The sequence below is a fragment of the Pholcus phalangioides genome, unplaced genomic scaffold, assembly GCF_987345545.1.
Source record: "Pholcus phalangioides strain wild (caught in Gottingen) unplaced genomic scaffold, Ppha-v1.0 ptg000004l_1, whole genome shotgun sequence".
NCBI classification, from domain to species: domain Eukaryota; kingdom Metazoa; phylum Arthropoda; class Arachnida; order Araneae; family Pholcidae; genus Pholcus; species Pholcus phalangioides.
The window spans coordinates 48272877-48293470 of NW_028301597.1; the positions used below are offsets into that span (position 1 = coordinate 48272877).

General features: G+C 36.5%; 1 protein-coding gene across 4 annotated transcripts in view; it reads right to left on the reverse strand.

The window, feature by feature from the left end:
* The window catches only part of LOC149087760 (far upstream element-binding protein 1-like), a 90502-nt gene that overhangs the window by 18852 nt on the left and 51056 nt on the right, over positions 1–20594 (reverse strand). For 2 of the 4 annotated variants that reach the window (XM_089231661.1, XM_089231663.1), the window contains exons 11-14: positions 19113–19319; positions 7208–7352; positions 5035–5204; positions 3341–3438 (exon numbers count right to left, since the gene is read on the reverse strand). In XM_089231661.1, the coding sequence (XP_089087787.1) occupies positions 3341–3438; positions 5035–5204; positions 7208–7352; positions 19113–19319 (620 nt within the window). The remainder of the gene's footprint in view (positions 1–3340; positions 3439–5034; positions 5205–7207; positions 7353–19112; positions 19320–20594) is intronic. The other 2 variants (XM_089231664.1, XM_089231665.1) reach the window with 1 other exon arrangement.

Here is a 20594-nt window from a genome sequence, read left to right on the forward strand (position 1 = left end):
AAATGGAATTGAATTTCGGAAGAATCAACACGATGTTTGGCGATTCAGCACTCATTATCTGGCGAGATTGGCTATCCGACACTCGTTATTTGGCGAAAATGGCGATCCGACACTCGTTATTTGGCGAAAATGGTGATCCGACACTCGTTATTTGGCGATATTGCCGATTTAACGCTCGTTATTCGCCAAAGTTTCTAAACTAACATTCGTAATTCGGCGGACATGCGCTTTTTACTCCCGGAATGAAATTTTTTTTCACGAAACACCGGGATTTAACACAATGACGATCGACTTTTTTTTTTAAACGGAAACACTCGCATTTGCACTTTGACGCTGAAAGACATTGCAAACCATCTTCAGTTCGACGATCACGGTCAATATCGGGGTTTCACGATGGAAAGCCCAATGAGGGGCCGATAATTTAAGGCAATAGTTTAGGCATAGTGGAATAAAACACGCTCTTCTCGGAAAGAATCGTTTCGTAGAGGACAAGCAGGCAAAGAGGAACAGGAGCAAAAAAAATTTTCGTCCTTTCCGAAATTCCGGGCATACTGAAGCAAAATTCGCTATTTGGCGCAGAAAAATACGAAAATACGCTATTGGAGCAGGATGGCGCAAGATATTAGTTTTGGCACAGTGCGGCGCAATTGGCGCAGAGTTCCCACCCCTGCGTAACTGTTAGAGTGACACTGTTGTTTTCCATATCATTCTTGAGCGCATACATCAAAATACCTTATGCCAAAATTTCATTCAGTTTCTGTGAATGATATGATAGTTAGGGGCCCATATGTCGGGATAGTTTTTTTATAATCACCCTGTATATATGTCCATGGGTGAAAAGTGGTTGGATATTGAGTTGATGCTCAAGTTCAATAATGGAGGAGGAGGATGACCAACAATTTAAAATGAAGCGGGTGAATTTATTTTGAATATATACCAGTTTGTCTATATTGGAGAGAGTATGGGGGTCCCACATTTCACAGGCATATGAGAGTAGAGGAAGGATATAGGTTTGGAAGCACAGATGTCTGATATGACCGGTGGTTTTATTTCAAGTTTCAACAAAGAAAGAATAGTTTTTGGAAACACTTATGAAAGATGTAATCAACATGGAGGCTCCAAAGGAGGTCGGCAGAAATAATTACACCCAGATATTTAAAATAGGAAACCTCGTTGATTAGCAAATTATTGATAGAGTAAGAAGAATCGAATCTTGGGAGTAAGGCTCATAAAAACTGTTTTTGAAGAATTAATGGGTAACTGCCAAGACGAGCACCATTCCGATATAATGTTGAGATAGTTTTGGAGAGATGCATGGTTGGATTCATTGTGCACTTATCTGCAGAGTCTGATATGGCAATTGATGGAATTAGGAAGATCGTTTATATAAATCAAAAATAATAATGGCGAGAGGACAGAACCCTGAGGTGTGCCAGACGTATCTTGGAGAAATTGGGAGTTCTGGCCCTTGAAGGAGACAAACTGACTGCGGTTGGTAAATAGGCTTCCACACACTTAAGCAGTTGAACACATAGGCCAAGGTTTTGGAGTTTAAGTAGAAGTTTATTGTGGGGTACCGTCAAAAGCTTTAGAGAAATCCAAGAAAATATCAGTTTGGATGTTTTTGTCGATACTGCTTGATAAATCATGTATGAAAAGAGCTAACTGGGTAGTTACTGATAAAGATGATCGATAGCTATGTTGTGATTAGGGAAAAATTTTATTTAATCAAAGTGTAAACGGATTTCCTTGGCAACTATGTGCTCAAAAAATTTGCAGCATGTAGAGGTGATAGCGACTGGCGGGCTAATCTTATTAATTTTCCAGTCAGAGAGCAAGTTGGATGAGTTTTATGAGACGTTGAAGGTAATTAAAAGAAAAATGATTTTGAATTCCATCGGGCCAGTGGAGTGAGGTTACAATTTAAATTAGACATTATAAAGTTTATCTAAAAATATGTGCAATATTTTTATTTTTACTTCCTTTTCTGTAATAAAATTTTATTGACAATGGTCGATAGAGCCTGGACGGTGCACGGAATGAAATGAAAAAAAATGTAGTAAAATTTTAAACAGAACATTTCAGAAGCACATAACTAAGCACATAATGCTAACTAGAGATGGGACGAATATTCGGCTGCTATTTGGTATTCAGCCTATGCGCCCAAATATTTCTGTAAATGTAAGCACAAAAGCACAACAAACTTAATTGAAAAATATATAATTGGAATTTCTCCCATGAATTAAAAATTTAGATTATATTTTATTGTGTTGTGCATATCCCTTTCTGTGCAAGAGGTTATCAACGACATACCTAGACAAGATATGTATTGAGCTACTGAAAGGAGCAAAGAACATAGAGAGAAAAAATGTTAATTTTATGATGCAGTCATACTTGATTAATAATGATTGAAATTTTATTAATTAGCTGTAACATTGTAACAAGTGTTGAAAAAAGAAGATTCGATAAGTACAGTGATACCTCGGCTAATGAACAACTGAGCTTATGAATTTGTCAGCTAACAAAGATGGATTTAGTTAAAAATTTTTGATGAAAAATCTTATTGTATCACGGCAATAAAAAATTTTCAGTTACTAGTTTAATATTTTTTTACATAATAAATTGCATAATTAAAATTCAATCACCTGAAATTACAAAGTTTTATTTTCAATTAAAAATGCTAATTTTATTTATAATTGTGATGAATTTCAAGTAAACTGATATTCGGCCAAATCACTATTCATCCCATCCCTAATACTCACCTGTACTTCAGGTGAATATTACTATACAGAGTTCAGAAAATATGAATAAGAGCAGGTTTTGTGGTATAAAAAACTGTTTTGATGGTACGGGTGGGAATAGGAACTGAGTAAATGTATAGAAATCTTGACTATCCAACCTATCTGGAACTCACTATATTTAGGAAAAAAAATTCCTATATGTAATTACAAAACTGAAGTCTGTGAAACAAATTTTTTGGAATTTATGTGTGTCTATCAACATAAAAAAAGGGTCAATAAGTCATGAAAATGCTAAAAACAAAATCATGAATATTTTGGATAGTTTTTTTCTGGGAAGAAATTATGATTTTCATCAAAAAATTTAACTAGGTGCCCAAACCATTTTCCCATTTGTCAAAATCTGGATATTATGATCATATTTGATAATATATTTCTGAGATCTGGATATTATGATCATATTTGGTAATATATTTCTGAATAGTTGTTGCTGTCACACACCGTCTCATTCTTTTTTCATCTCTAGAAACTTTGCATTTCAGAGAATTTAAAGAAAACCTTAGATAACATCAGCAGGAAATAAATTGAGGAAAACTACTTACAACTGCTGTGGTTGTTGAGGTTGAGGCTGTTGTTGAGGTTGAGTAAATTGAGGTGGGTATGGTTGCTGAGCCTGACTAGGAGCATTCTGTGTCTGAACCTAATTTCAAAAAACAGTACAACATTAGAATATGTACCAGTATTTATTTTTTAATGAATGTTAGAGTGAAGTGTCAGAATTTGTTTTCACATACTGATAAAAAAAACTACGAAAAAGCAGTTTTCATTTATCAAGCACAAGATTTTAAATAAGGGGCAGCGGCATGGTTTAACAACCTTTCCGTTCAAGGTTATAACTTAACCACAACACAACAAGACATAAAAACTTTTTTTTTAATTTGATAAAATTAGGGGCATTATGATTTCAATTCAGGGGTTCTCAACCTGTGCTATTCAGTTACTCCAGGATAATGTATTGGTAAATAAATATAAAAAGCCTGGGGACTTCGTCATGGAAATTGATTCTAAAAGAGGACTCAAGTCAAAAATATTGAGAACCACTGTTAACATTTATTAAGAAATATTAAGATCATATACAGTTTTCAGAAAAAGGGGGGTAGCTAGAGCAAGAAAGTTTAGGGCAAAATGCTATAAATGCTTTTTTTGTTTACATATTTTTAAACTTTTCCTTGTAAATATGCTTTTTGAATTTTTCCTGTTGTAAATGCCTATTTTGACACGTGTGTTACATACATTTTATGTGCGTCTGTGAATCTTAGAGGCTTTATTCTGTACAACTAGAATATTTTAGGTTTCAAAAACCTCGAAGGAATTGTTAAAAAAAATTTCAATTATTAGTATGAATTATAAAACCCCAGTCCAATTTAAATGGAAATAGGAGTAAATGCCTGAGAGATAAGACATGTGACAAAACTTGGTATTGCCAGGCATAAAAGAGATAGACATCATCTCTGCTATACAGAGTTTTCAGATCGAAATCAACATACCATCAAATTCACATCTAAATTGTAAGAACAGATTGCAATTAAAATATAATTATAATAATCAAGTAGTTATTGATCTTCCATTTTAGATATTATTTTGTACACGCAAGCTAATTACGCATCTAGTTCAGGGCTGGACAAATCCCAGGGGCCACAGCGACTAGAAAATCTGTTTTGGTGCCTAAAATTTTCTGAATGCAATTGCTAAATTGGAGTCTATGAACACAAACTTTACTGATTTCATGACAGGGCGTCTCTTTTAACATAAGAAAATGATAAAGTAATGGGAAAAGTCGAAAAACATCATTTAGGACCATTTTTCGACAGATTAAAATCATTCTTGGCTCTTAAACTCGACTGAAGTCTAAAACTTTTTTCGATGTGGCAAGCCACTGGATCTAGTTGAATAAAATCGCCTCGACATAATGTGAAGGATCACAATCATTTTTTTTTGGCATGACAGTATCAACCTGGTTAGGATAATGCAGTTTTTGTAAACTGATATGGAAACACAGATGGAGTAAATTTTCATCCATTTTATTCATTTTTCGGACCCTTAATGTCTCAATTTTCCCCTTTTTTTAAACATCAATTAAAAATGTCTTTTTGCCTATGCCGTTAATGACTTTTTGTCTGCCTATTTTTACCATTTTCAGTAGCTAATCTTCCGGTCTCTAGTGATAAAGGTTTTTTTATATACAATATACCACTTATAATGTGTCAAGAATATCAAGAGAAAAAAACCAACTTACAACTGTTCCTACACAGCCCATTTTCTCATTTATCAACTCTTTTGCATGTTCTATCTGTTGAAGTTGCCCTTTTATAATGAATATTTTTTCATTTGGGTTTGGTGGAGGCAAAGCTGACAATGTTACGTAGGCTCCACACTGTGATATTATGCTCTTTACTGTTTCACCACCTATGATCAAATATTTAATTTTTATCTAATTTTCCATCTACAAGGCACACAGCATTTAATGAGTAAGACTGTGATTTTTAATAGAAATACAAGGCCACAACAGGCAAAATGCCAAACAAGCTGGCTTAAAAAAAGATTCCCATAACAAACATGGATGTCATATTTCTAAAACACAGCAACACAATCAAAAGTACAGTTATAAAAACTATATATACACATGATAAAATATAATACACTGCCCATAAAAAATATTTATGGTTGTTAATAAGATAAATTTCTTAAAAATTAAAGTAACCATCTGAATACGAATTACATTAAATGACCATATGACAAGCATTAAGAAACTTTCTTAATCTGAAGATTATATGCAGAGCAAATTACAATACATTCATTAGTGAATTTTAATATCAAATATGTTGCCCAACTCTTCATGCAAAACAGATTGCATGCACGTCATCCATATCCATCTATGGAATTTCTAATAAATGGGCATATGTCGGAATGAGTGTTGTGAACCTAACATGTTTCTGAGGATTGCTTGTTGTGTAAAGGCGCGTATACACTGATGCGCCGATCTTGCAACGCACGACCCCCTGCAGCAGTTCTAATCAGCTCGGGGGTACACAAACTTCCTTTGTGTTCGTTGAAAAACCTGATTCCAGGTGGGTCCAGTGAAAACAACTCAAGAATCGTTCGCAACACAGTACAAATTACTGAACAAGCAATTTTGAATGCTTTCATTGCATGATCTGTGTGCTAGTGTACACGGGCTTTAATGCTTATCAAGTTCTGTCCCCTTTCTTTTGAATTTGGAAGTAGACAACTACACACATTATGTGGAGAGACAAGATTTTGCTTGTAGTGTCATGTATGATTATTTTAAATGTTGTAGGCCTAGTTTCTCTATGCAGAAAGACTTTTTTAAATGAGAGATCCGCTCGCATTTACATCATGAAGTTGGTAAACCCCAGAAAACCAGCTTCAGCCGACTACCATATCCTCTGTGCGCGTTCCAGAGGTGCACGTATGTATATCTTAATTTTTAATGGTTTCAATGATTCTTTTTTCAAGTTAAGACCTGAGGCACACATGCGTGTATCTAACTCAAGTGGTCCTAGTAAAAATAAACTCAAAGTAATCAGTTAATTATTTTCTTTTTAAAGGTCATTTTGACATATAATAAACACATCACAGACCAATCAAAATAATTTTCTTTCCCTTCTTAATAGCCAGTGATTTTCCCCAACATGGACATAACAGGGGGGGGGGGGTTATTGTACTTTTATTATTGTGTATCAATACAAATATTCTGAATGTTTTGATATTTTTTTTAATCTCAAAGATGGTCTTTTACAGAACTATATTAACCAGTCATCAGAACACTATATCTATAAAGGTCACAATCTTATGCTCTGATGATAAAAGTACCCATGAAGAGATGCATGCTGATTGCTGCAATACAAGATTATATAACTTGAAATTAACCCTCTCATGCACATGGGTCTTGTAAAAGAACAAAATAAAAAAAAAAAAAAAATTAGAATTACAAGTGTATTACTTATATGTAACTTTATGCTTGCGTATAATCCTTATATGGGGGAGTGCCAAATGGGATCAGGACTTCAATATATTTCAAATAAATAAATGATTCATGTATTTAAAAAGAATTTATAAATAGAATTTGAACTTTGGAAAAGAAAAGATGTTACCATATGAACATATGACATCAAAACTATACTTATATTTACTGGTTCATTTTCATACACATTCAAAACGATATAAATTCTATGATCAAATCTGAGATTTTTAACAAAAAAAAAGGGGGGGGGAACCTGTTCCCCCATATCCCCCTTTTATTACCTAAATGCTAACAAAGATAATTTCACATAGTTACTGCTGGTACTTTAACTATATCAAATTTCTCAAAAGCATGTACGTATCTCCTTAAGCATATATGTAAATCTAATTACGCATTCAGAAACTACATCACCACAAAAACTTACCTTTCCCAATGACAATGCCACACTTGTTTGCAGGAACCGAATAATGAACCTCAGGCACATCTGGCCTTCCCCTACCAGCACCCAAACCAGGTCCATCAGTTCTTCCCCTTCCTCGTCCACGACCCATGTTTTGCTGATCTCGAACCTATACAATAGAAAAACTTCACTTCGGGCAAAATATAAAATCTTACCACATCGATCTTCCTTTAAATTTCAATTACTTATGGACATATTACATACACATTCTGTGCTCAAATGGCAGAATGGCATAAGTCACTTTTACAATTTCATGATGGCAAATTTGTGAATAATATTCTGTCAACATGCAATACTGTAGCTTTTTTGACTTATCCAGGCCTAGAAGTGAAAATTTGAAAAAAAAGTAGGAAAAATAGGAACACCGACAAAAAATAGGAAGGAAAAAATAGAATTCCCAAATTATTGTGGCATTTAAAAATGTTGTGTCATTGAGATTCACACCTTATATATTTTAACTATAGTATTATCTATTGATATTTCAAGAAACTCAATCACACACACACTCTCCCCCCCCCCCCAACAAATTTAAATATCTTTCATTTCCACAGAATGTGGGATCAAAAACAATGCAAATGGCAGAACTAAGAAGAAATTAATCAAATTTCTACTGTTACTTGAAAAGTCCACTTAATGATCTTTTGATCCATCCCCCCGTTTTTCGAAGAAAGAAAATCTGTCTAGGTGCCATAGAAATGTAGAGCATGCATGCTTAACCCATTGCCCACGGGCCGAATGTGGCCCCAGAGTCATCTGTTGTGGCCCACATTTTCAAACCTAATTTTGTAAAAATGAACTAAGCGATACACTTCCAGATCGTTCAAGAGGCCCTGCAGCAGTTTCAGGTCATTCAAGTGGCTCGCATCACATTTACAGATCACCACGGCACAGTTCCAGATTACTCAAGTTACCCGAGCTGCTGTTCCACTTCACTTAAGTGAGCTGTGGCACATTCCTAGATCACTTGAGTGATCTGCACACTGTTTACCATCACTTAAGTGACTCACGGCAGAGTTCCAGACCACTCCAAGTGACCCGAGGTACATTTACATATCATTCAAGTGACCCATGGCATATTTACATGTCATTCAAGTGACCCTACGGGACATTTCCTGATCATTAAATATTTTGCAGCATATTTAGAGATCACTGTGGCACAGTTCTGGAACACTCAATTGACCCATGAAACTTTTAAAGATCACTCAATAACCTGCGCCACAGTTCCACATTCTTTCAGTGTGCTGCGGCACATTCCCAGATCATTTAGGTGACCCGCAGAAAATTTACTGATCACCGTGGCACAGTTCCAGAGTACTCAATTGACCCAGACATATTTACAGGTCAGCTTAAGTGATCCGCGACACATTTCAAAATCAATGAAATGGCCCACACTCTACTGAATGTTGAACACCTTCAATGATGTAACAACTCCTGGAGTTACATTACATCCAAAGGATACAATGATTAGAATGGCCCGCATATGTAATTAACATATCGTCAATAGCATATGCACGAACCTAGTATGCCTTAAAACAAACATGCTAACCCATGACCCTCGGAGTCATCTCACGTGGCCCAGGGCGAATAACAAAACCACACAAGTGGCCCACCAACGATCATCAAATCATTTAAGTGGGACACATTTCTAGATTACTTCAGTGGCTTGCGGCACATTTGCAGATCATTCAAGCTGCCAACAGCATATATCCAGATCAGCTAAGTGAGCCCAAGCATATTTCCAAATCACTTGAGCGGCCTGCAGCAAACCCCCAGTTCACTAAAGTGGCATGTAGTTCAGTTGCAGATTACTGTAAGTGACTGGAGGCACATTTGGCACATGAGTGGCTCACGGCACACAGATCACCTAATGGTCAGCAATACATTAACACTAAGTGGTTCAATGCATTTCTTATAGATTTTAGCGGCGCTGTTGACACTTTTAAAGGCCACTCAAGTGGCCCGCTGAGCACTTTCAGATCATCCAAGTGACTTGCGGCCCATCTCCAGATGGCTCAAACGGCTCGCAGCACACTTTCAGACCACCTGAATGACTCGCGGTACATTTCAACTCAACCTTTTGAAGTGTGCGGGGCTACTTCATTAATTTGAAAACGTGTCGCAGGCCACTTAATTAAATGATCTAGAAAAGCGTCACAGGTTATAAGCTTGATCTGTGAATGTGCCGCGGGTCACTCAAATAATCTGGGAATGCGCCGCAAGCCACTTGAGTGATACCTGTAAGCCACATAGGTAACCACTTGGCCTGTGCGGAACCGTGGCACATTTAGAATGACACCCTTGGGCACCCTTGAATAACATGTGACAGTTTTAGAGTATTGATGCGGTTCTACATCACTCAAGTTATACACGGCACATTCCCAGATTACTCGAGTGATCCGCGGCATAATCACGGATCACTTATCACTTGTATGATGCGCGGCACAGGTTCAGAGGACTTAAGCGGCTCGCAACACATTTTCAGATCACTTAGATCCGCTATGTATTAAGAAATCACTAAAGTGGCTCTGTAGGGAGAATGCTAGTTCAGGTGCCCACAAACTAGTGAAAAGTTTTACTCGTTTTTTTTGGCGCACCGAGTAAGATGCCATTAAGAATATTTCATATTTTTCTAAAGGGTGGTTGATGACGTAAGCGTATCCACCCCCCACCCCATCAAAAGTCAGCAAATCGGAACCCCCACCAATGCTGAAGTAATGCTTGAATGACCCCGAACATAAAGACACCCGAAAGTTATTTTCTGAAGGTTAAAAAAAACTGGGTTCAGCCAGAGGCTAATCGGCTCGTCTCTCCCCACCCTCTCCTGTAAAACCAGACAAGATCTATCCCGTTAAGGGCCGTATTCACGGACATGGTTTAAACTGTAGTCACAACTTTTGGATAAGAGATCAATATAGATTGGTTAAAAACCTGAATTTAACCAATTCGTGTCGATCTCTCACCAAAAAATTGTGACTAATGTTTAAACCATGTCGGTGAATACTGCCTAAGTCGGGCTTTCCTAGGAGCAGGTTTTCTGTGCTGCGCGCAACGGGAATCACCCAGCACGACACGCCGTCCACTCACCAATAAGAAAAGCACTATGACTGTTTTCCTACAGAGCGTAATACGGCTCACGACAGCACTTTACGTAAGGCGTGATTGGCGGACTGCTTCTGGAGGAGTTAAATGCGTCATGTGCCGCGCGTTTCACCGATCTTCTCTTCATTTTTTGTGTTCTCTTTCCCGTTCATTCATTGTTCTCTTTCCCTTCCCTTCAAACCGGAACATGCAGATAACAGAGTACCTGACGCCAGGGTCATATAGTATATAGCCGTTCTGAGCTGATGCGCCACGCTTGCAAAACACAAATGCGTAACATGATTATGCAACACATTTCTGCCGAAGCGAAATGATCCAGTTCGGTTCACGCGGCGCAAAAAGCCTACTCCTAGGAAGACCCGGCTTTTGGGATGAACGATTGTTACGGGATCCCGGGAGAGAAACCTATACTTAAAAACCTAAAAATTTTTTTTCTCTCATGCAGCCTACCCCCCCCCCCCACTTTTTTGGCCTTCTTATTAACGACAACCAATCTCGGAAACGGATTCGCTTTCCCCACTGGACTTCAGTTTTCAAGTTCTTAGCACTTAGACTAAGTCGCAGTGGCGAAAAGATACGCTTGTCATCGTCCCCCTACTTCAGTGGAACTGAAATTTTTTTCTTTTTTCTCTTCTTTTTCAGTAGCGAGTGATGTGAATAAAACATGTCAAAAAGGGAGGGAAAGCAGTGCTATTTTGCAGTTGCATGGAATTTTCGTAGTGACATATTGGCTGTAAACAAAAGGGAGGAGGGATAAAATAGGAATAGTAGGAGAGAATTGGGGTAAAAAAGGACGATTGCGGCAAAAGTAGGAAAATAGGAGGACATTTCTAAAAAATAGGAAAAGTAGGAAAAATAGGAGGTCTGCTCATCAATTTTCTCTGTTTCCTCATAAACTGAAAGAGAAAGACAAAATTTTAACAAACAAGACTCTGAAATGCAAACCCATTCTGTGGGAGAAGTGACTTATAACCCTTTGCCATCTGAGCACAGAATCAAATACAGCAGACACTCAATAATCCAACCCAGTGATCCGGCGTTTTTTTTGTTAGGTTTTGTTCGAGTACAGAAGAGGAAAAAATGCCACTGCATGTCTGCGCAGAAGTTTGTATTATTTGAGAATGAGTTTTTTCAATTCACTTCCAGTAATCTGGTGGTTTCAGTAATGCACCATACCTTGGTCTGATATGTGCTGGATTAGCGGGAGTCTACTGTACTAAGAGAATTCATGTTACGAGCAAATACAAGGAGGGAAGCACGCGAACACCTCTATTTACTAAAAAAAGGGTATTAGTGACACAGACAAGAGGAAGACGGACAAGCCCCTCTACCGTTCACTACATATACCCTGTGATTCATCCCTATTCTCAGAGCTAGTATCTGCTTAGGATTCTAATAACAGAATTTCAGGGGTGGGAAGGAATGTCATTTTGGAGCAGCAAAATATAGGATTTGGAGCAGTTTTAGAGCAAGGATGTATAAATTGGAGCAATAAAATTATTGTCACAAGAAGGAATGGGATGATTAGTAATTTGGTGGAATAACCAAATACTGCATATCAATTTTCTTAAAATTTATAGCAATTATAAATAAAATGGATGCTTTTAATTGAAAATGAAGTTATTTCAAATGATTGATACTGAATTTTAATTATGCAATTTATTATTTAAAAATTAAAAACTGGTAATTGAGGGATTTTTATTGCTATGATACTGACAATCAAATTTAACGATGACATTGTATTTTGATATTACTTACAATTTTTTTAACACTTGTTACAATTTTACATCTAATTAAGAAAAAATGCCAATCAATATTTACTCTCAACTAGTAATGCATTAAATTACGACTTATTTTCTTATTTCCCTTCTTTAGATGTTCTTTGCCTTTTTCAGTAGCTCAATACATATCTTGTCTAGATACATTCTTCAGTTAGTGAACTTTTTGATGTTAGTGATTCTATTTTCAGTAATTCCCCGACCTAACCATATTCACAGGAAAGGATATACACCATACAATGTATAATCAGTAAATTTTAAATTTATGGGAAAAATTCCCTTTAATATATATATTTTTCAAGTAGTTCGATGTACTTAGATGTACACAGACATTTGGCCGAACTGAATATTTGGCAAAACAGTAGAATACCAAATAGCAACCGAATATTCATCCTATCTCCAGTTACAAGAAAAAGTAATGAATTAAAGCAGTGTTTCCTATGATGGGTGATGGAATGGCCCAGGGAGGGTGATAGAAGCTATAAGTATAACATAGGATCCTATGGGTTTGCTTGAGTTATGGACTAGGAGAGAGAAAAAATTTCTGAAGGGGGAGATGGAACAAAACGTTTGGGAAACTATGAATTAAAGAAACAATATTTGGGATTGATAAAATGAGGGAAAAAAAGCAGCCATATTCTCTTGAATTTTTTATACCAGTCTAACACATTTTGCTTACTGAGAGCACTATGTGCTATCTGGAACAGCAGCAGTTTAAATGCAATGAAAATTTTTTATAATAATTTTTTATACCCAGAAAGAAATTGTGGCAAAATGGGAAAAAATTTTGGAAGAATCAACACTATGTTTGACAATTCAGCACTCGTTATTTGACAAGATTGATGATTCAATGCTCGTTATTTGGTGACAACACTCGCTATTCAGCAAAGTTGCTAAATTAGCATTCATAATATGGCAGAATGGTCTTTTACTTACGGAATGACGATTTTTTTCACGTAACATTGGGATTTGACACAATGACAACCCTTCGACAGTTACGCATATTCAGATAAATCCTTCGAAAATGGGCAGAGCCTGTTCAGGAAAGACGATGCTTTCCCCCATTCTCACCAGCAGGTAGCCGGATTTTCGGTAATTGGGGATCCTCCCATCGCAACAATACCTCAACAACATGAATAGACCTATTGTAGGTTAGCCACAATGGCCTCACTGAGTGTTTAAATGTTTATGAAACCTAGGAAATCATTTTTCCCCGATTTCTTGGAGAAAAATGAGAAATTTTCATTTTCACCAATTTCTTTCTATTTTTTGGATTCATGCAAATAGATCATTATTTTAATTGAAAGATAATCATAAATAATTATTATTACATGAAAATCTCGAGCGTCAACGTTTTTTCATTTACAACAGAGTATTCGATTGAAAATAATGAAAACTTCGAGAATTCCAATAAATTCTATAAATTTTCACTTCTGAAAAACGCTCAATGTTTACTAATTTATTTTTTTTAATCAAGTAATGGTAAAAAAAATTAATAAAGAAATCAAAGAACGTAAGTGGAAACGTACGAAGAATTTTAATCATTTTTTTTTAAATTCTTTGACGAAAATTATGTGCGTCTTACTTGAGGCTTCGACGACAATATTTTTCCACGAAAACTTTTCTTTTTTCCTTTCTAGATGTGGCTTATACATCCTTACCGGAATTTACGGGGATTGAATCGCAAGTTTCGTGAATACTCAATATAAAATCAATTTCTATTGCGTGACACACATTGTGGACATTCAATGTTTACTGGATAAATGTCAGTCTATTAATTTATCTGTTGGTATTCAGTATGCGATGATACGAATATTCATATATGTACGCTATATTTAAACTTCCGTAAAATGTTTTGAAAAAAAAATATTAATAATTAACAGTTGATTAGTTACCATACAAATGAAATAATTTTTTCGTGGATAATTTTGTCTTCGACAAAGTTTCGTGAAATGTTTGTCTTAAGCTGCCCCAATTATTTTCAATATACAAGTTAGTTTTCATCAACTCTTTATACTAGGTGTCCTGTAAGCAGGACCGGAACTAGACGGGTGGGGGAGTGAACTGCCCGGGCGGCAAAATTTAGGGGGAGGTAGTTTTAGGTGGTAACAAGAGCACCTTTAAAAAAAGTATATCGAATTTTAAAGTTGTGGCGGTGGCAAAATAATGTTGGCTCCGGGCGGCAAAAATTCTAGTTACGGTCCTGTCTGTTAGTACTAGCTCTGCCCTTATCTCGTCAACCGTCCGTCATAGAGGTATGATTTCAATTTAAAAAACGCTCAGCAGGCGTTCAAAAATTCCCCTGTACTAGTTTTGAGAATGAAAATACAGTGTGTAGCAAAATAAAAAAAAATTAAATTTTTATACCGTCCTCCGTGCTTTCAATTAGAAAGTTGTTGTCCTGTCTGTCCCGATGCCCAACAAAAAAATTCCATGGTTTCTAAATGCTATATTCACAGAGGTATTCGAATTCGAAAAACGGAGGAGATTTCGGAAAAGAACAGCGTTAAATGCGGGAAAACAGTTTTACACGCTTTTAACTCTGTTCTTCCCCAAATTGCCTCCACTTTTCGAATTTGAATATCTCTGTGAATATAGCACTTGGAAACTTGGAATTTTTTTGTGGATTGTTCGTGTCGCACCAACGCGCTTTGATTTTGGTGCCACATTATGTTGTTGAATATATTCTGTAGCAAAGTCATTGATCTACGTTACTATGTTTTCAATAACTGGATCATAAAAAAAAAAAAAGGTTTAACTAGTTGAATGAATTTGAAACGTTGTATAGTGGGACCTATATGCCTGGGTTCCCACTAAAATGGCGTACTCGAGGTGGTGGTGGAATTTTAAATACAACACGACTGCACTAGTCTCTTACACTCTGGAGTTCATCCTAAGATTCGGATGAAACTGATGAAAACGAGCAATCGTTCTCCGAACTTGATATTAACTTCTCTCATCGAATTCATCTTCACTCAATAGAGCCAGTATTATTGTACTTATGGGGGGGTTTGCTTTTACTCGCCTGTCAAATAGTATGAATGTTATACAGAATCATCAAAAACCATTGTGAAACACACATGGCTCAAAAAGTAGAAAAGAAGAGCGAGGAGAAAGGAAATAGGTGGGAAAGTAGGAATGTGTGAGATCACGAGACAAGCATTGTTTGAAACAACCAAATGCTTATTTGTGTTTACCTCTGGTGTTGGCTATAACAAGCCACGATGATAAGAGGCTTATACTAATGGGCGGATACAGATAACTTCACGGGTACCAAATGAGAAATTCTTGTCTTTTTCTTGAAATTCTTCCTCTTCCTAGAATTTAGTTCTGCCTCGTTCAGTTATGATCAGCTCTGGTCAATGCAACCAATTTATTTTGAATGAACTGCTTGCTTTCTTCCATGGGCGTCCGCAAAACCTACCTTTGGGGAGGGGGTGAAAAAGAGACACTGGTGGATTGAAAAGAAGGAGTGTTCACAGAGTCTCTTCCAAAAAAATTGAGTTAACTCCCTAATCCAGACTGATCCGTGGTCCCGTCACATTTGTCAAGCTGTTTTTTCTTTCAAACTTAGGCCGTAAGAGTTGAAGAAAAAAAACCAAGTTTTTCTTCGTTTTATTTGAATGCATTAACACCTTATATAGTTCTCTTTGTATAACCTCATAATCTTCGGACATCAGTATAAATACCTTTCCAGCTCAATCGAATTTCCTATTCAGTTGTGACATTATCAGGTTAAAAAAAATTGTAAATAAGATGACAAAAGCTAATGCTATACAATTGATCCTAGCTGATAAGACAGTTAAAAAATTTTCGCCCATGGCCCAGGATAAATACGACAGATCACCAATGATCTTTACTGAATAGAAACAGGACGTGAAAGTTTTTGTGGGAGCTTTCTTTACTTTTTAGCACGCAGACATATAGTATAAAAACAGTGAGAGGATAAAATAATGCGAGGAAAGAACGAACACAAGGCTTTTCCTTTTCATTGAGTGTAGCACTCACTACGAGGAAAAAACAGATCTCTGATAATACAGATTCAAGAATTGATCGGATAATCTGGTATCCAATGCTCTGCCCAAAGTATATGCACCTGTTTCTTGGGCATTGTAAAATATATTGAGCATGAGATTTTTTCTTTGGTGACAATGAAATCCGAAATTTTGACACACCACACGCTTTCCACCTTATTCTTCTTTCTACCATCGCCCAACTTCTATTCAGTGATCAACTTCACAAACTGTCTCTTTTTTTTCGGAATACCGAACGGCCGTTTCAAAAAGTTTCATCGTACTTTCAAAATGTTATTATTTTGAGAGCGACAGAATTTTCCAATGAACTGCATCGTATATCACAACCCATGTAAGTGGGCATTCTGTGATCCACGCAGTTTCGCTACAAGAGCACTTTTCTGAACACAATATTGACATTTATCAATCACAGAAATAACAGACAAGACTACGCCAAAGAGATGAATGTGATCATGGGCGTAGGCAGGATTTTCTCAGAGGGAGAGAAGTGCGTTTCACAATTTAATATTTCCTTGGGGGGGGGGGTTATTTTTTTCCTGCAAAATAACACTATTATACTGGCTCATCGGGGTGGTTAGACCTTCCCATTTGCGTTAACTCAGGAATGTGATAAGTTAGGATTGGAAGATTGTGCAGGCTTGGGAAAGTGTCACTTCAAAAACTTCACAGAACTGACTGCAATGTACGACCTAAAGTTCCAGAAGTTTAAAATAATTATGGTAATATTCAAGTTCGATGCTCGCAAAGAACGTGAAAGATGTGTAATGGATACTAAAATTTCTATGTTTTTGGAATACATCAGCAGTGTAATAAACTCGATTTATAGACTGAGTTTATTGAGGAAATGATATGCATAGATAATAACGAGAGATTGTAGTTGAAAAAATAAAGAAATGCTGAAATTGCGAAATTCCTTACATTTACTCATACAATATTGTTTGTCGAGACCGATACAAAAGAATGTGTTTGATTGTGACAGACTGTGATCAATGATAGTTGAGGGGAGAGAGTTTTTCCATTCGACTATAGATAGTCAGAAGATGCAGAAATAGGATTTAATTTTTGGGGACGGTTTATATTATGTTAGAGATATAGGATGGATGGCTTAGTTACAGTATCATAGTTGACCACGGATAATTTTATATAGCATAGTTTAGCGGAAAATAAGTCAGTTTATGATGAGAGGGTGAAGGGGTGGGGGGGTTCTTTCTTTACTACGAAAAAAAATTCAGCTCAAGAGGTGTTAGTTTAACGTTCATAGTTATTTTGAAACATAAATTCTGTATCATATCCATTTCTAAACTAATCATCATCCGAAAGTTTCAAAAATAAAAAAAAAATCAAATATAGAAGAAATAACTGAGTGAAAGGGAAAAAAAGCGATACTCTATTTTTGAACTGAAAAAAAAAATACTTCAGACCACAGAAACATCTTCAAGAATTCTCTTTCCCTACAACCCTTTGCACCTCAAGATAGCAATTACAATGCAAGGGATAATAGCATTGTTACCGTGTGCTTTCTGTATTGTGTAGCTGTATAGAGCGTCCTACAATGTCATGATCTCTTCTGAATACTGGAGGAGGAGCTCGTCAACTGCAGGGGCGACAGATTTACACAAAGAAAGTAGGGGAAGGCAACTGATCAGGTCGGCCGGATATATACGGCGCTGCCCAGATTCGCCACAACATTTTTGAGCGGATATATACGGCGCTGCCCATCGAAGGGTTAAAGAAACAATATTTGGGATTGATAAAATGAGGGAAAAAAAGCAGCCATATTCTCTTGAATTTTTTATACCAGTCTAACACATTTTGCTTACTGAGAGCACTATGTGCTATCTGGAACAGCAGCAGTTTAAATGCAATGAAAATTTTTTATAATAATTTTTTATACCCAGAAAGAAATTGTGGCAAAATGGGAAAAAATTTTGGAAGAATCAACACTATGTTTGACAATTCAGCACTCGTTATTTGACAAGATTGATGATTCAATGCTCGTTATTTGGTGACAACACTCGCTATTCAGCAAAGTTGCTAAATTAGCATTCATAATATGGCAGAATGGTCTTTTACTTACGGAATGACGATTTTTTTCACGTAACATTGGGATTTGACACAATGACAACTTTTTTCTTTTTTGAAAACTGAAACTCATTCGCATTTGTGCTTAAACCATTGCAAACCATCTTCAACAGCACAATCACGAATATTATCCAAGTTTTGCAATGGAAAGCCAGATAGTTTAAATAAGGGGCTGCTGTTATCGAAATCCCATTTTCGAGAACAAAGTCGAGCAAAAGAACTTGTCAGGAAAATTTTAAAAATAAAATAAAAAATCTGCAACCACCTCTAATTTCACTAATTTTTCTGGACTTTCAGCAAATCTTTCAACAAGAGACCAGATGGATTAGTGGTTTGATATGTTTGTAGCACTTTAAAGAAAAAACTGTCTGGGTAAATAAAATCAAAACATCTCTATAGTGCTTGCAAAGTGTGAAAAGCACACACGGTTAGCTCGAAAGCTTTTCCCAATACTGTACTTTGCAGTGTAGTGAAACTACATCCCAACAGACACCTATTTTTTGAAGGTCGTGAGAAAATTCAACTACGGAATATGGAAGGAGAAATGGTACCAAAAAGTGCAGAGAAATAAAAAACGCTCTTCTCTGATAGAATCGTTTTGTGGCAAGTAGGAACAAAATTCTTTGCCATCCTTTTTTGAAATTCCAGGCATACCAAGGTAAAATATCCTATTTTGCCACCCTTTGCTATTGGCGAAGGGTAGCATAAGATGTTTATTTTGGCGCAGAGTTCCCACCCCTGCAATTTGGAAATTTCAACCAGTGAGTTTAGATATTACAAATTCATAAAAAGTAATGCAACAAATATTTTTTATGAAAGTTAATGATACAGCTTTGTAGTTTTAAGAACAATGAAAAATAGTAAATTGATACACACCAACACACTTTGAATCAAATCGTTGATGAAATTTGTGGCACTCTGGATCTGCTCGGGGCTCCCAGACACTATACATACTTTATCTTCAGGCCCTTCATCCTTCACATTCAAAAATTGAACTTTAGCTCCAGAATCTTGTTGGATTTTCTTTATCATATCACCCCCTTTTCCAATGACCACACCAACAGCTTGTTTTGGCACCATTATCTAAAAATATAATTTTCAAATTAGCTTTACATGCAACTCAACCTTAACTAGTGTCATTATCGCAATACCCACCTTAAAATATTTAATAAAGTTTATTAAAAGTAAAACACTGATCGAATAATCACTACAAATACATACCGTACACTCTTGTATAAGCTAAATCGTATATAAGCCAACCCCCCCCCCCCTCCACTTCAGGACTACCAAAACCGCAATAAATTGAAAACCTGTGTATAAGCCGACCCCAAAAAATCGGCATTTCAGAGAAAAAAAGTTTACAAAATGATTCAAACTTTTTAATCCGTTTCTTCTGAGTCTCCAAGCTCATCGTAATCCATCAGATCATAGGGTGTGGCATGTGGCATCTTCGTTTTTATCTTCATCTGGGCTGTGATCGCCATTCTCACTTGCAAAGAGGATATCATCCTCAATTCCGTCCATCGCATTCCTGATGCAACACTTTTTGAAGGATCAGGTGATAATTTCGGTTGAAAAAGAATTCCACACCTCATGTACCCATTGGCACACTAAGCCAATGTCAGGTTTCTTCAAGGCATCGATTTTTGTAGTTTTTTTTATCATCGGAACTCCTCCATTCAATCCACAAATTCTTTAAATAGTCTTTGAAAGGCTTGTTAATGCTCACATCTAAAGGTTGTACAATTGACGTTAGCCCACTTGGTATCAAAGCCAATGATGTTTTCGATTTCTTTGCCTAGGCTTTGACATTATCGGTTTTGTGGGGGTTTGAACATATCCCATACCAATAATGCTCTGTGTCTTTTGTTCCATATTTCCTGGATCCATTGTAGAATGCCCTTTTCATCCACCCAGCCCTTTTCCTGGGCTTTCACAATCATTCTTGGTGGGAACTTCATGTTTGGAGGAATTTTCTTAATTTTGAAAATCACAACTGGAGGTAATTTCTTTCCATCGGCCATGCATAATAGCACAAAAGTAAATCGTGTTTTCTCGTGCCCAGTTGTTCTAACAAAGATGGTTCTTCCCCCCCCCCTCGAGTTCATCACCAGTTCTATTGTTTAAAAAATCGAAAGCAACTGGGGTTTCGTTCTTATTACCGATTTGTGACAGTTCAATTATGAAACCAGTGCACCATCTCGGAGATGTATTGAATTTTTCTGGTTTTGTGTCTTTGCATTTAACACTCTTGGCTAGTTTCGATGCTTTTAGACAAATGGTTGTCCTTGTCACGATTATACCTTTCAGTCTGAAGTGTAGCACCCATTCATTCAATTCCTTCCCAAGTTCAGGGAA